The sequence below is a fragment of the Trichomycterus rosablanca genome, chromosome 20 (assembly GCF_030014385.1).
Source record: "Trichomycterus rosablanca isolate fTriRos1 chromosome 20, fTriRos1.hap1, whole genome shotgun sequence".
NCBI classification, from domain to species: Eukaryota; Metazoa; Chordata; class Actinopteri; order Siluriformes; family Trichomycteridae; genus Trichomycterus; species Trichomycterus rosablanca.
In genome coordinates, this window is record NC_086007.1 from 20,240,705 (window position 1) to 20,253,844 (window position 13,140).

At 44.6% G+C, this 13,140-nt stretch overlaps 1 protein-coding gene across 1 annotated transcript in view; it reads right to left on the reverse strand.

Moving 5' to 3' along the window:
- timm50 (translocase of inner mitochondrial membrane 50 homolog (S. cerevisiae)) overlaps positions 1–13,140 on the reverse strand; it is a 50,567-nt gene that overhangs the window by 994 nt on the left and 36,433 nt on the right. Inside the window, exons 7-10 of the mRNA XM_063016633.1 lie at positions 10,849–10,953; positions 7,905–8,003; positions 1,204–1,360; positions 1,007–1,113 (exon numbers count right to left, since the gene is read on the reverse strand). Coding sequence (XP_062872703.1) covers positions 1,007–1,113; positions 1,204–1,360; positions 7,905–8,003; positions 10,849–10,953 — 468 coding nt within the window. The remainder of the gene's footprint in view (positions 1–1,006; positions 1,114–1,203; positions 1,361–7,904; positions 8,004–10,848; positions 10,954–13,140) is intronic.

Genomic DNA, 13,140 nt, shown 5'->3' on the forward strand with positions numbered 1-13,140 from the left:
GGGTTTTGCTCAAGGGTCCAACAGTGGCAACCTAAAAGTGGTGAGGCAGGCTTGAACCAGTGGCTTTCCAATTTCTTGTCCAGTACCTTATCTACTGAGCCACCATAGCCCTAGCATAAAAATACACCGATCAGCCATAACATTAAAACCACCTCCTTGTTTCTACACTCACTGTTCATTTTATCAGCTCCACTTACCATATAGAAGCACTTTGTAGTTCTACAATTACTGACTGTAGTCCATCTGTTTCTTGGCATGCTTTGTTAGCCCCCTTTCATGCTGTTCTTCAATGGTCACGACTCTCCAAGGACCACCACAGAGCAGGTATTATTTAGGTGGTGGATCATTCTTAGCACTGCAGTGACACTGACATGGTGGTGGTGTGTTAGTGTGTGTTGTGCTGGTATGAGTGGATCAGACACAGCAGCGCTGCTGGAGATTTTAAACACCTCACTGTCACTGCTGGACTGAGAATAGTCCACCAACCAAAAAAACCCAGCCAACAGCGCCCCATGGGCAGCGTCCTGTGATGACTGATGAAGGTCTAGAAGATGATTAACTCAAACAGCAGCAATAGATGAGCGATCGTCTCTGACTTTACATCTACAAGGTGAACCAACTAGGTAGGAGTGTCTAATAGAGTGGACAGTGAGTGGACTCCACTCATACCAGCACAACACACACTAACACACCACCACCATGTCATTGTCACTGCAGTGCTGAGAATGATCCACCACCTAAATAATACCTGCTCTGTGGTGGTCCTGACCACTGAAAAACAGGGTGAAAGGGGGCTAAAAAGGTATGTAGAGAAACAGATGGACTACAGTCAGTAATTGTAGAACTACAAAGTGCTTCTATATGGTAAGTGGAGCTGATAAAATGAACAGTGAGTGTAGAAACAAGGAGGTGGTTTTAATGTTATGGCTGATCAGTGTATATAATATTGATAGTTTCACGTCATGTAGCACTATAAAGTATTCATTGTAATAACAATAATAAGTACCATTGCGAGCTGCGCTTGTCTCCTCTTAAAGGCTTCGATGGGGTCGTCCTCGTGGGCGTAATTCTCCAGCACGCTACGAACGTCCTCCACGCCGCTAAGTGCGATCGCTGCACAGACAATCGTCAAGCTTCGGTTATTTAAAATTCGACAACCCTACAACAATCTCCGCACCCTACACAGACGCAACAAGGACTTACTCTTGAGAAAAGCAGCCAAGTCATAAAGCGTGCGGTCCTCCGAGTTGCCGTCCCATTTGCACAGAGCTACGCCGTTGAAGGGCTGGAGGCTGAAGGCCTCTCGCTTGCAGTCCACTAAGATCACTTTGGAGGTGTCTCTGTTTAGACATGACATGTCCTGCGTCACCCGAAAGAGAGAAAGAGACATTCGGCATTCACTATTACAACAATACAAGCTAATTATCAAAGTTATATTAAGTGAAAGCCCAAAGGTCTGGTCAGCTTCATTTCATTTATTAATAAACATCCATTCCTGCATTTCAGCCCTGAAACACATTCCAAAAAAAGTTGGGACAGTAAAGCATTTACCACTTTGTAATGTTGCCGTTCCTTTTCACCACACTTAAAAGACGTTCTGGCACCAAGGATACCAAGTGATTTAGTGTTTCAGCTTTTATTTTGTCTCATTATTCCTGCAAACACGTCTTAAGGTGTGCAACAGTACGGGGTCGTCGTTGTCACATTTTTCATTTCACAATTCTCCACACATTCTCTATTGGGGACAGGTCAGGACTGCAGGCAGGACAGTCCAGTACCCGTACCCTCTTCTTCCACAGCCATGCCTTTGTAATGTGTGCAGCATGTGGTTTTGCATCGTCTTGTTGAAAAATGCATGAACGTCCTTGGAAAAGATGACGTCTTGAAAGCAGCACATGGTGCTCTAGGATCTCAGTGTACTTTTCTGCATTAATGCTGCCATCACAGAAGTGTAAATGACCTTTACCAAGGGCACTGACACAGCCCCATACCATGACAGACCCTGGCTTTTGGACTTGTCGCTGATAACAGTCTGGATGGTTCTTTTCGTCTTTGGTCCGGAGCACACGGCGTCCGTTTTTTCCAAAAAAGGACCTGGAATGCTGATTCATCTGACCACAATACACGTTTCCACTGTGTGATGGTCCATCCTAGATGCCTCCAAGCCCAGAGAAGTCGATGTCGCTTCTGGACATGGTTAACATAAGGCTTCTTTTCTGCACACTAAAGTTTTAAGTAGCATTTGTGCATGTAACTCTGTATTGTAGTGCTTGACAAAGGTTTGCCAAAGTAATCCCTCACCCATGTGGTTATATCAGCTATTGTTGAGTGGTGGTTCTTGATGCAGTGCCGTCTGAGGGATGGAAGATCACAGGCGTTCAGCTTAAGCTTGCTCCCTTGGCCTTTACGCACTGAAATTCCTCAAGATTCCTTGAATCGTTTAATGATATTATGCACTGTAGAGGGAGAAATATGTAAATCCTCTCCAATTTTTATTTGTTTTTCAACATTTCAATCATTTTCTCACACATTTGTTGACAAACTGGATCCTCTGATCATCTTTGCTCATCAAAGACTCAGCCTTTCCTGGATGCTGCTTTTGCACCAAACCATGATTACAATCACCTGTTTGGAATCACATCATTATTTAGGTTTTTCACCTCATTACTAGCCCTAAATTGCCCCTATCCCAACTCTTTTTGGAATGTGTTGCAGGCCTGAAATGCAGGAATGGATGTTTATTAATAAATTAAATTAAGTTGAGCAGACAGAACATAAAATATACAGAGTTCAAACTGTCTGCAATCAAAAAAAAAAAAGTAAGTGTAAAGAACACATTTTCCAGACTGTCCCATGACCCTGCAATGACACTGTTGGGCACCTTATTCACACCTATGCATATGCAGAGAAGTGCAAACTGTTAACACGCACACACACTGACCCCCTGCAGAGAGTCTCTCTCTCCCTCACACACACCACACACTTTCTCTGCGGCAGCTGTCTCGGCAGTGGGCCCCAGGAGCAGATGGACAGGGACGCCACACTCTCCCTATCACCGGGGTCATCTGTATCCCCATGAGAGTCTCAACACAAGGTAGAGAGATAGCTAGCTAGCTATAAGAGAGAGAGTCTAAGTAAGAGATAGATAAGACTGATGGGTAAACATAAATGAAGCAATCCGAAAAACAAGCCCCCCCCCCCAAGCATCCAGGAACGCACGTGGCACGCTTCGCTTTGAATTATGCGCGTCCGAACTCCCTCCGAGATGCGTGAGGAGTCCACAGGGAGCAGAAGTGGGCGTGTCGGACAGAATCTTAGCGTCCGAGTGAGTGTGTATTAAAGGAATATTTGGAAGGATCGATGGGTGTAATAAAACCTACGCAGACTTCACACTTGAGTGCGCATACTGCTGGCGGAGCTGAGGAAACTGGGAGCGGGGTAGAGCGAGGGTATTAGGTTGCCGTGTCAGACGGGCTATATTCCCCCAGGTAAAGCGAGTGGGACGCGTGGCTCAAACACACACGCCGCGCTTAACACCTGCCCATCCAGACTGCGTATGGATCCAGAACAGGTCTGGGAGAGGGAGCGTGTTGCAGGGGTCACTGCGGTCAGCATCCACTGGTGTCATGTCTACACATATACACACACACAGAATTAGACTCAGTAATGGTCTGGGTTCGAATCTCAGCAGTGCTGTATATACACCGATCAGCCATAACATTAAAACCACCTCCTTGTTTCTACACACTGTCCATTTTATCAGCTCCACTTACCACATAGAAGCACTTTGTAGTTCTACAATTACTGACTGTAGTCCATTTGTTTCTCTACATACCTTTTTAGCCTGCTTTCACCCTGTTCTTCAATGGTCAGGACCCCCACAGGACCACTACAGAGCAGGTATTATTTAGGTGGTGGATCATTCTCAGCACTGCAGTTACAATGACATGGTGGTGGTGTGTTAGTGTGTGTTGTGCTGGTATGAGTGTATAAGACACAGCAGCGCTGCTGGAGTTCTTAAACACCTCACTGTCACTGTTGGATTGAAAATAGTCCACCAACCAGAAATATCCAGCCAACAGCTCCCTGTAGGTAGCGTCCTGTGACCACTGATGAAGGCTTCGAAGATGACCGACTCAAACAGCAGCAATAGATGAGCGATCGTCTCTGACTTTACATCTACACGGTGGACCAACTAGGTAGGAGTGTCTAATAGAGTGGACACTTTTAAAAACTCCAGCAGCACTGCTAACACACCACCACCATGTCAGTGTCACTGCAGTGCTGAGAATGATCCACCACCTAAATAACACCTGCTCTGTGGTGGTCCTGTGGGGGTCCTGACCAGGGTGAAAGGGGGCTAACAAAGCATGCAGAGAAACAGATGGACTACAGTCAGTAATTGTAGAACTACAAAGTGCTCCTATATGGTAAGTGGAGCTGATAAAATGGACAGTGAGTGTAGAAACAAGGATGGCTGGTGTTTTGTTTATAGTTAGCATGGCATATTTGCTCTCACTGTAGTGGAGAATGCAAACTCCTCCCACTTTCACCAGTACTCTTGTGCAACCCAGAAAAATGCAGTAACACTTAAGGTATGGTGGGTATAGATCTTAATTTGGATGTGTACCGTATTGTCCTGCTGGGTATTGTGCAATGAAAAATAGGCATTAGTAATGTTTGCAGCATTTAGTGGACGCTTTATCCAAAGCCACTTACTATTATGACTGAATAGAATTTGAGCAATCGAGGGTTAAGGGCTTTAACCTTCTCATTACCCTATTCAAACACAGCAGTTAAAACACCTGGTTATCGGTACCTCGAGTATCACTGCACCATGGGGTCAAAATCATAAATGCAGCTTAACGTCAGACGCTCAGGTCTCCTCTCTGGTTTCAGTGAGGCTTTCAGTCTCCCGCCTTTTCTTTCCTCTCGGTGCGCCAGATGGGAGGTAAGGACGGGGGAGCTAGAGGAGGGGAGGAAAACGGGCTGTGCGGAGGGTGTACGAGGGAGCGGGCTGTGTCATCCAGACACTGGTGAAATGTGCGCACAGGTTTCAACAAGCGAGGAGTCTCTGACAAATCAGACACATGCTTACAGAAGCCAAAGAGTTACGCAATTTACGAATTATGATGATTTATATTTAGAAATATTTAGAAGGACTAAGATTACAGCTGATCAGCCGTAACATTAAAACCACAACCTTGTTTCTACACTCACTGTCCATTTTATCAGCTCCACTTACCATATAGAAGCACTTTGTAGTTCTACAATTATTATCTGTAGTCCATCTGTTTCTCTACATGCGTTTTTAACCTGCTTTCACCCTGTTCTTCAATGGTCAGGACCACCACAGAGCAGGTATTATTTAGGTGGTGGATCAATCTCAGTGTGTTAGTGTGTGTTGTGCTGGTATGAGTGGATCAGACACAGTCCACTCACTGTCCACTCTATTAGACACTCCTACCTAGTTGGTCCACCTTGTAGATGTAAAGTCAGAGACGAGCGCTCATCTATTGGTGCTGTTTGAGTTGGTCGTCTTCTAGACCTTCATCAGTGGTCACAGGACGCTGCCCACGGGGCGCTGTTGGCTGGGTATTTTTGGTTGGTGGACTATTCTCTGTCCTGCAGTGACAGTGAGGTGCTGCTGTGTCTTATCCACTCATACCAGCACAACACACACTACCACACCACCACCATGTCAGTGTCACCGCAGTGCTGAGAATGACCCAGCACCCAAATAATACCTACTCTGTAGTGGTCCTGGGAGAGTCCTGACCATTGAAGAACAGGGTGAAAGGGGGCTAACAAAGCATGCAGAGAAACAGATGGACTAAAGTCAGTAATTGTAGAACTACAAAGTGCTTCTATATGGTAAGTGGAGCTGATAAAATGGACAATGTGTGTAGAAACAAGAAGGTGGTTTTAATGTTATGGCTGATCAGTGTATATTTCATTTAAAGCCTTGTCCTGTCAGCCTCTAAATATTGACAACTGTTAGGTCTGAACCAAGACCTGACCGTAAATAGCATGCAGGTTCCACCTCTTCCTGGCGAGTAATTAGCATCTACCATTCACATATTCCTAAATCGGCTCTAATCCTCATCCTGCCGACTAAGACCGTAGAGACACAAGAACATGGCCTGAGTAACGATGGCCTGACGAAGAAGCCGAGGGAGGCAGAAGGTTAATGAGGCACAAAAAGAGGGTAAGAACAGGAGGGTTAGAACCTCCTATTGTCCCGGGCTAGCAAGGAAAGAGAAAAGAAGGGAAAGAAAGGGGGATGGGGGGGATCAATGGAAAAGCAGAAGGTCAGCATGGGGAAGAGAACGCAGGGGGCATCGCGGCATTATGCCACTCGGGTCGTTAAGGAGAAAGGGGCCGCAAGAGGGGGCTGGGTCGCTGGGCTGGACCTCTTTTCTACAAAGTGAGCTGGTTTAACATGGACTAAGTGTGCTAGAACATAGAGTGCAAGAATAAGAGGTCAACAGGAGTCACGCAAGGTCTTGCAATGATGCCTTTATAAGTTCAAGAATCAACATGGTTATCCAGATTTAAACACAGTTCATGAATAGCCAATAGGAAGTCCTGAATATGTCAAAGTCAACCGTCAGTGGTATTATAACAAAGTGGAAGCGATTGGGAACGACAGCAACTCAGCGGTAGGCCACGTAAAATGACAGAGCGGGGTCAGCGGATGCTGAGGCTTTCTGAAGAGTCAATCGCTACAGACCTCCAACCTTCATGTGGCCTTCAGATTAGCTCAAGAACAGTGTGTAGAGAGCTTCATGGGATGGGTTTCCATGGCCGAGGAGCTGCATCCAAGCCTTACATCACCAAGCGCAATGCAATGGTCAGATGCAGTGGTGTAAAGCACACCGCCACTGGACTCTAGAGTGGTGGAGACGTGTTCTCTGGAGTGACGGATCACGCTTCTCTGTCTGGCAATCCGATGGACGAGTCTGGGTTTGGCGGTTGCCAGGAGAACGGTACTTGTCTGACTGCATTGTGCCAAGTGTAAAGTTTGGTGGAGGGGGGATTATGGTGTGGGGTTGTTTTTCAGGAGTTGGGCTCGGCCCCTTAGTTCCAGTGAAAGGAACTCTTAATGCTTCAGCATACCAAGAGATTTTGGACAATTTCACGCTCCCAACTTTGTGGGAACAGTTTGGGGATGGCCCCTTCCAGTTCCAACATGACTGCACACCAGTGCACAAAGCAAGCTCCATAAAGACATGGATGAGCGATTTGGGAGTCCTGACATCAACCCGATAGAACCCCTTTGGAACGAATTAGAGCGGAGACTGCGAGCCAGGTCTTCTCGTCCAACATCAGTGTCTGACCTCACAAATGCGCTTCTGAAAGAATGATCAAAAAATTCCCATAAACACACTCCTAAACCTTGTAAAAAGCCTTTCCAGAAGAGTTGAAGCTGTTATAGCTGCAAAGGGTGGGTCGACATCATATTAAACCCTATGGATTAGGAATGGGACGTCACTGAAGTTCATATGCGTGTAAAGGCAAAATAGTGTACATCTATGTTTAGCTGTATTTTCCTCACTGTTTCACTTTTAGACTTGTGTTACCGCTCAATGTGCTGAGGAATTGTAAGAATCAGTATTTATTGTGGTTTAAAGTACTAAAAGAACGACACATGAACACTAAACCTCTCTAAATTATCACTGCTCATAAGTTCTCTCCACTGATTGAATACCTCGGTCATTGCTTTAATACAATAAGTCAGCGCCATATCAAACAGTTCGTCTCATTGGAGGCGCTTTAATAGGGTCAGCGGCAAACTGGGTCAAAGTTCAATCAGGTGGACTGAGCTAAGCAGTACCGCCACACTCCATAGGAGACAGCGTGACAGTGGTTTGGGGTGCAGTTATGAAGCAAACAAGACTTACCTTGACGTGATGGCCTTCCATGTAGTGCGTGGCATCTCTGAAGAGGCGATACATGACGAAGCCCTGAGGGTCTATGCTGTCGATTAGGGGGTACGCCGTCTAGCCAGATACACAAATTATACCGGTATATTATTTGTAACACATTTATTTATCTATTAGGGTTTTAACGTCATGTTTTACACTTTGGTTACATTCATGAGAGAACAGGTTGTTCCAATCAATTCACAAGTTTAATGTCAAACACAGTCATGGACAATTTTGTATCCTCAATTCACCTCACTTGCATGTCTTTAGACTGTGGAAGGAAACCCATGCATACACAGGGAGAACATGCAAACTCCACACAGAAAGGACCCAGACCGGTCCACCTGGGAATCAAACCCTGCTGTGAGGCGACAGTGCTACCCACCGAGCCGCCCTCACAGATATTTAAGTCACCAATTCAGTGGGCAGTGACAGTCTTGATGGTTCCCTTGGTCTTTGGCATGAAGAACTCGAAGTCTTTTGGTTTATAAGATGAGCTCAGGTCACAAGAACTTTGTGGCATTTCTCATCATAGAGCTGATGCAGTGTTCCTTACATTTACTTTGACAGTTTGAACCCAAGATATTTCATGTTTTGTCTGCTCAACTTTATTTCATTTGTTAATAAACATCCATTCCTGCATTTCAGGCCTGCAACACATTCCAAAACAAAGTTGTGATGTGTGCAATTAAGGGCTAGTAATGAGGTGAAAAAACTAAATAATGATGATGTGATTCCAAACAGATTATGTCAACAGGTGATTGTAATCATGGTTTGGTATGAAAGCAGCATCCAGGAAAGGCCGAGTCTCTGATGAGCAAAGATGATTTAAAGAAACAATGTACCTCAAAGAAAGATTGGAAGGGATTTGCATATTTCTCCCTCTACAGTGCATAATATCATTAAACCATTCAAGAAATCAGGAGGAATTTCAGTGCGTGAAAGCTAAGGGCTCAAGCTTAAGCTAAACGCCCGTGATCTTCCATCCCTCAGACGGCACTGCATCAAGAACCGCCACTCAACAATATCTGATATAACCACATGGGTGAGGGATTACTTTGGCAAACCTTTGTCAAGCACTACAATACAGAGTTACATGCACGAATGCTACTTAAAACTTTACTGTGCAAAAAAGAAACCTTATGTTAACCATGTCCAGAAGCGGCGTCGACTTCTCTGAACTCGAAGGCATCTAAGATGGACCATCACACAGTGAAAACGTGTATTGTGGTCAGATGAATCAGCATTCCAGGTCTTTTTTTTAGATATAATGGACGCCGTGTGCTCCGGACCAAAGATGAAAAGGACCATCCAGACTGTTATCAGCAACAAGTCCAAAAGTCAGGGTCTGTCATGGTATGGGGTCGTGTCAGTGACCTTGGCAAAGGTCATTTACACTTCTGTGATGGCAGCGTTAATGCAGAAAAGTACACTGAGATCTTAGAGCAACATGTGCTGCCTTCAAGACGTCATCTTTTCCAGGGACGTCCATGCAAAACCACATGCTGCACACATTACAAAGGCATGGCTGTGGAAGAAGAGGGTACGGATACTGGACTGGCCTGCCTGCAGTCCTGACTTGTCCCCAATAGAGAATGTGTGGAGAATTTTGAAACGAAAAATGAGACAACGACGACCCCTGAAAAACCTGAAACACTAAATCGCTCGGTATCCTCGGTGCCAAAACGTCTTAAGTGTGGTGAAAAGGAATAACAACATTACAAAGTGGTAAATGCTTTACTGTCCCAACTTTTTTTGGAATGTGTTGCAGGCCTGAAATGTAGGAATGGATGTTTAATAATAAATGAAATGAAGTTAAGCAGACAAAACATGAAATATCTTGGGTTCATTCTGTCTGCAATCAAATAAAAGTCAAAGTACTTTTAAAGTACAGTGATCCCTCACTTATCGCGGGTGTTACGTTCCAGGAAAATCCGCGAAGTAGCGACGCTATATCTATTTTAATATTTATACATTATTTTAGTAGTTATACACTATTTTAAGTTTTTATAAACCCTCCCCACTCACTTATACACTACATAACACTTTCCCATTCCCTTAATAACCTTTCCCACTGTACCTGTTTCTTTTAAAACACTCCTTAAATGTTCATACATACTGTACACTAAAAGTGTTTTAAACTCTTAAACCTGGATACGTAATTTTTAAAATTTGATCAGCGACTGGTATACACAGCAGCATTCTCTGGTTGGTTGCTTTCCATCAGTCAACAAATCATGTGTTGTTTACAATCTCACGTCGGCAAGTAGCGGCTCAAGCGGCCGCTGGGTAGGTCCTACTTTGCGTTTTTGGTGTGTACAGTATTCATCCTACGCATGTGAAGAACGAGTACCGCAAAAACCAGCGAAACAGCGAAAATACCGCGATAAATATTTTACACTAATATTTAAGTGAAAACCCACGAAGCAGCGAGTCCGCGAAAAGCGAACCGCGAAGTAGCGAGGGACCACTGTAAATGTAAGGAACTCAATAACAAACTCCCCCAGGGGGGTAAATAAAGGCTGTCCGACTGGCTAATTCTATATATTTTTTCCCTTTCTGGTCTAAATCATAGTCCTTATCCAAGGAATCTTTTGATGCAATGTGTCAGCTACCTTTTTGTATTTATCTGAACTAAAAAGACCACCAGTCATGGCACAACAAACACAAAGTGATCGGCGATGGCCAGTGAAAAACGAAAACAACAACAGATTGCAAAACAGAAGCCCAATTAAAGCCATGCGTATGGCTCATTAGCATGTCAATGCTGACACAATAAAGGCGTGTGCCCGATATAATAGACTTCATGGACACCACAACAGGTCCAGCCGCATGGCATCCGATTAGGTAAACAATCATGCTTGAAGACACAGTTAGTGCAAGAAAAAACAACAACAAACAGACAGACAAAGCTACTCACCATGCCCGTTTCTGATGTGAAGATTACGATCTCATAAAGTGGCGCTAGCTGTTGAAATAGGTACTCTATGCCTGGTCTCTTCTTGAACCGCCAGCCTGTGGCCAACTAGACGAAATGGAGAGAACACACACACACACACACACACACACACACACACACACACACACACACGTCTAAGTGTAAGTAATTTAAATAAAACTTCACCTAAACTAACACAGCCAGGACTGACCTAAACTCTTCTGTACCTGGGAAAACAATTAGCGCAGTTGTAGCCTAGTGGTTAAGGTACCGGACTAGTAACCAAAACGTTGCTGGTTCAAACCCCACCACTGCCAGGTTGCCACTTACACATTTACATTACATTTTCGGCATTTAGCAGACGCTCTTATCCAGAGCGACTTACAGAAGTGCTTCCATAGTAAACATTTCATTACTCTAGTTTAAGCAAACAACAGTCCAAGAACACAAATCTGATATAGATCCCATCCATGACAATTCGTAGGAGCATCCTTCCAGGTAGGAGGCCATCCATTGCCATGCCGAACCGGTTACTCCAAGGTCGGAGAGAGTAGACAGGAGAATGCTGTGATTCAGGCTGCAGAGAGGTCAAGAAGAATGAGGACCGATGACGGTTTGGCTGCTTTGGCTGCATGAAGCTTCTCAGTAACCACCACATAAGCTGTTTCTGTAGAATGCGCTGCCTTGAAGCCAGACTGGTACGGATCGTGGAGGTCACTGTTGGGCCCTTGAGCATGGCCCTTAACCCTCAATTGCTTAGATAGTAGACTATAGTAGTCACAGTACTGCAAGTCGCTTTGTATAAACGTGACGCAGGGGTAAATTACGTAAGCCCACTAGCACTGAGATCCAGGGTTTGAATAACCAGTGGTGCTATTGGCCGGTCTGGCATCTACATACAGACTCTAGTCTAATGTAATGTACTCTAATACAGTCTGGTCTGACCTAAACCCTTCTGTCAATATAAATGTTACCTGATGTACAAGCGCTTTGGTGATGTGAAGCACAGCATGGAATAAACATAATTACGATCAGTATGTGCCATATTATTCCTGTACGAACCCATCAAATTAAATTCAATTATGCAAGCCTGCTACCGCTGAGATACCGGGTTCGAATATCCAGTGGTGCTATTGGCCGGTCGGACATCTACATACATTTACATTTTTGGCATTTAGCAGACGCCTTTATCCAAAGCGACTTACATTAGTTACTGTATACAGTCTGAGCAACTGAGGGTTAAGGGCCTTGCTCAAGGGTCCAAAAGCAGCAACCTATCAGTGGTGGGGCTTGAACCAGCAACCTTTGGATTACTAGTCCTGTGCCTTAACCACTAGTCTATGGCTTGCCCTACAGAAATGATTGGCTTTATTTGAAGGGAACCCGGACCCAGAATTGATCACTGACAATAGATCATCTAAAATGTATCATCTGGGCGCCCAGGTGGAGCGGTGGGATATCGAGATTCTAAACTCCTCTGTTCGAAACTCGGCATTGCCAGCGGTCGGCTGGGCATAATTGGAAGTGCCTGCAGGGAGTGATGACCGGAATATGTGTGTGGGGTCTTCAAATGCTGTGTAAGGACCCTGATTGGCAGATAGAGGTGCCTGTGCAGAGTGCATGGGTGAAAAAGGGTTCCGTTTAAAGCTGCGCGCGGCGCGTCCGAGGAGGCATAAACAGCAATATACCCTCCTCAACTGCAAAAAAAATCCGTGATCCCCAGCAGCGGAAGACAAATTGAATTTTTTCCTGCCTCAAAACTATCTGCAAAATAAACCAAATTTACAGCTATGGTAAACATTCCATTCTGTCCCATTGGAAGAATAAATTTCTGGCTCCTGATTGGAAGTATGCAGACACTCCAGAATATTTTGCATGATGTCCAGTACAAACAAAACCAAAATGAATTAAATAAAACCAATGTTCAAAGCCTAAATGATAAAACACAGATGTTTAAACGTCCTTCGTGAATGACTGATGCTTGTGCGGCTTTAGGTAAACAGTTTTGCATTCCAACAACAACATATAGCCAACGTACACCGATCAGCCATAACATTAAAACCACCTCCTTGTTTCTACTCTCACTGTCTACTTTATCAGCTCCACTTATCATATAGAAGCACTTTGTAGATCTACAATTACTGACTGTAGTCCATCTGTTTCTCGACATACTTTTTTAGCCAGGTCAGGACCCCCACAGGATCACTACAGAGCAGGTAATATTTGGGTGGTGGATCATTCTCAGCACTGCAGTGACACTGACATGGTGGTGGT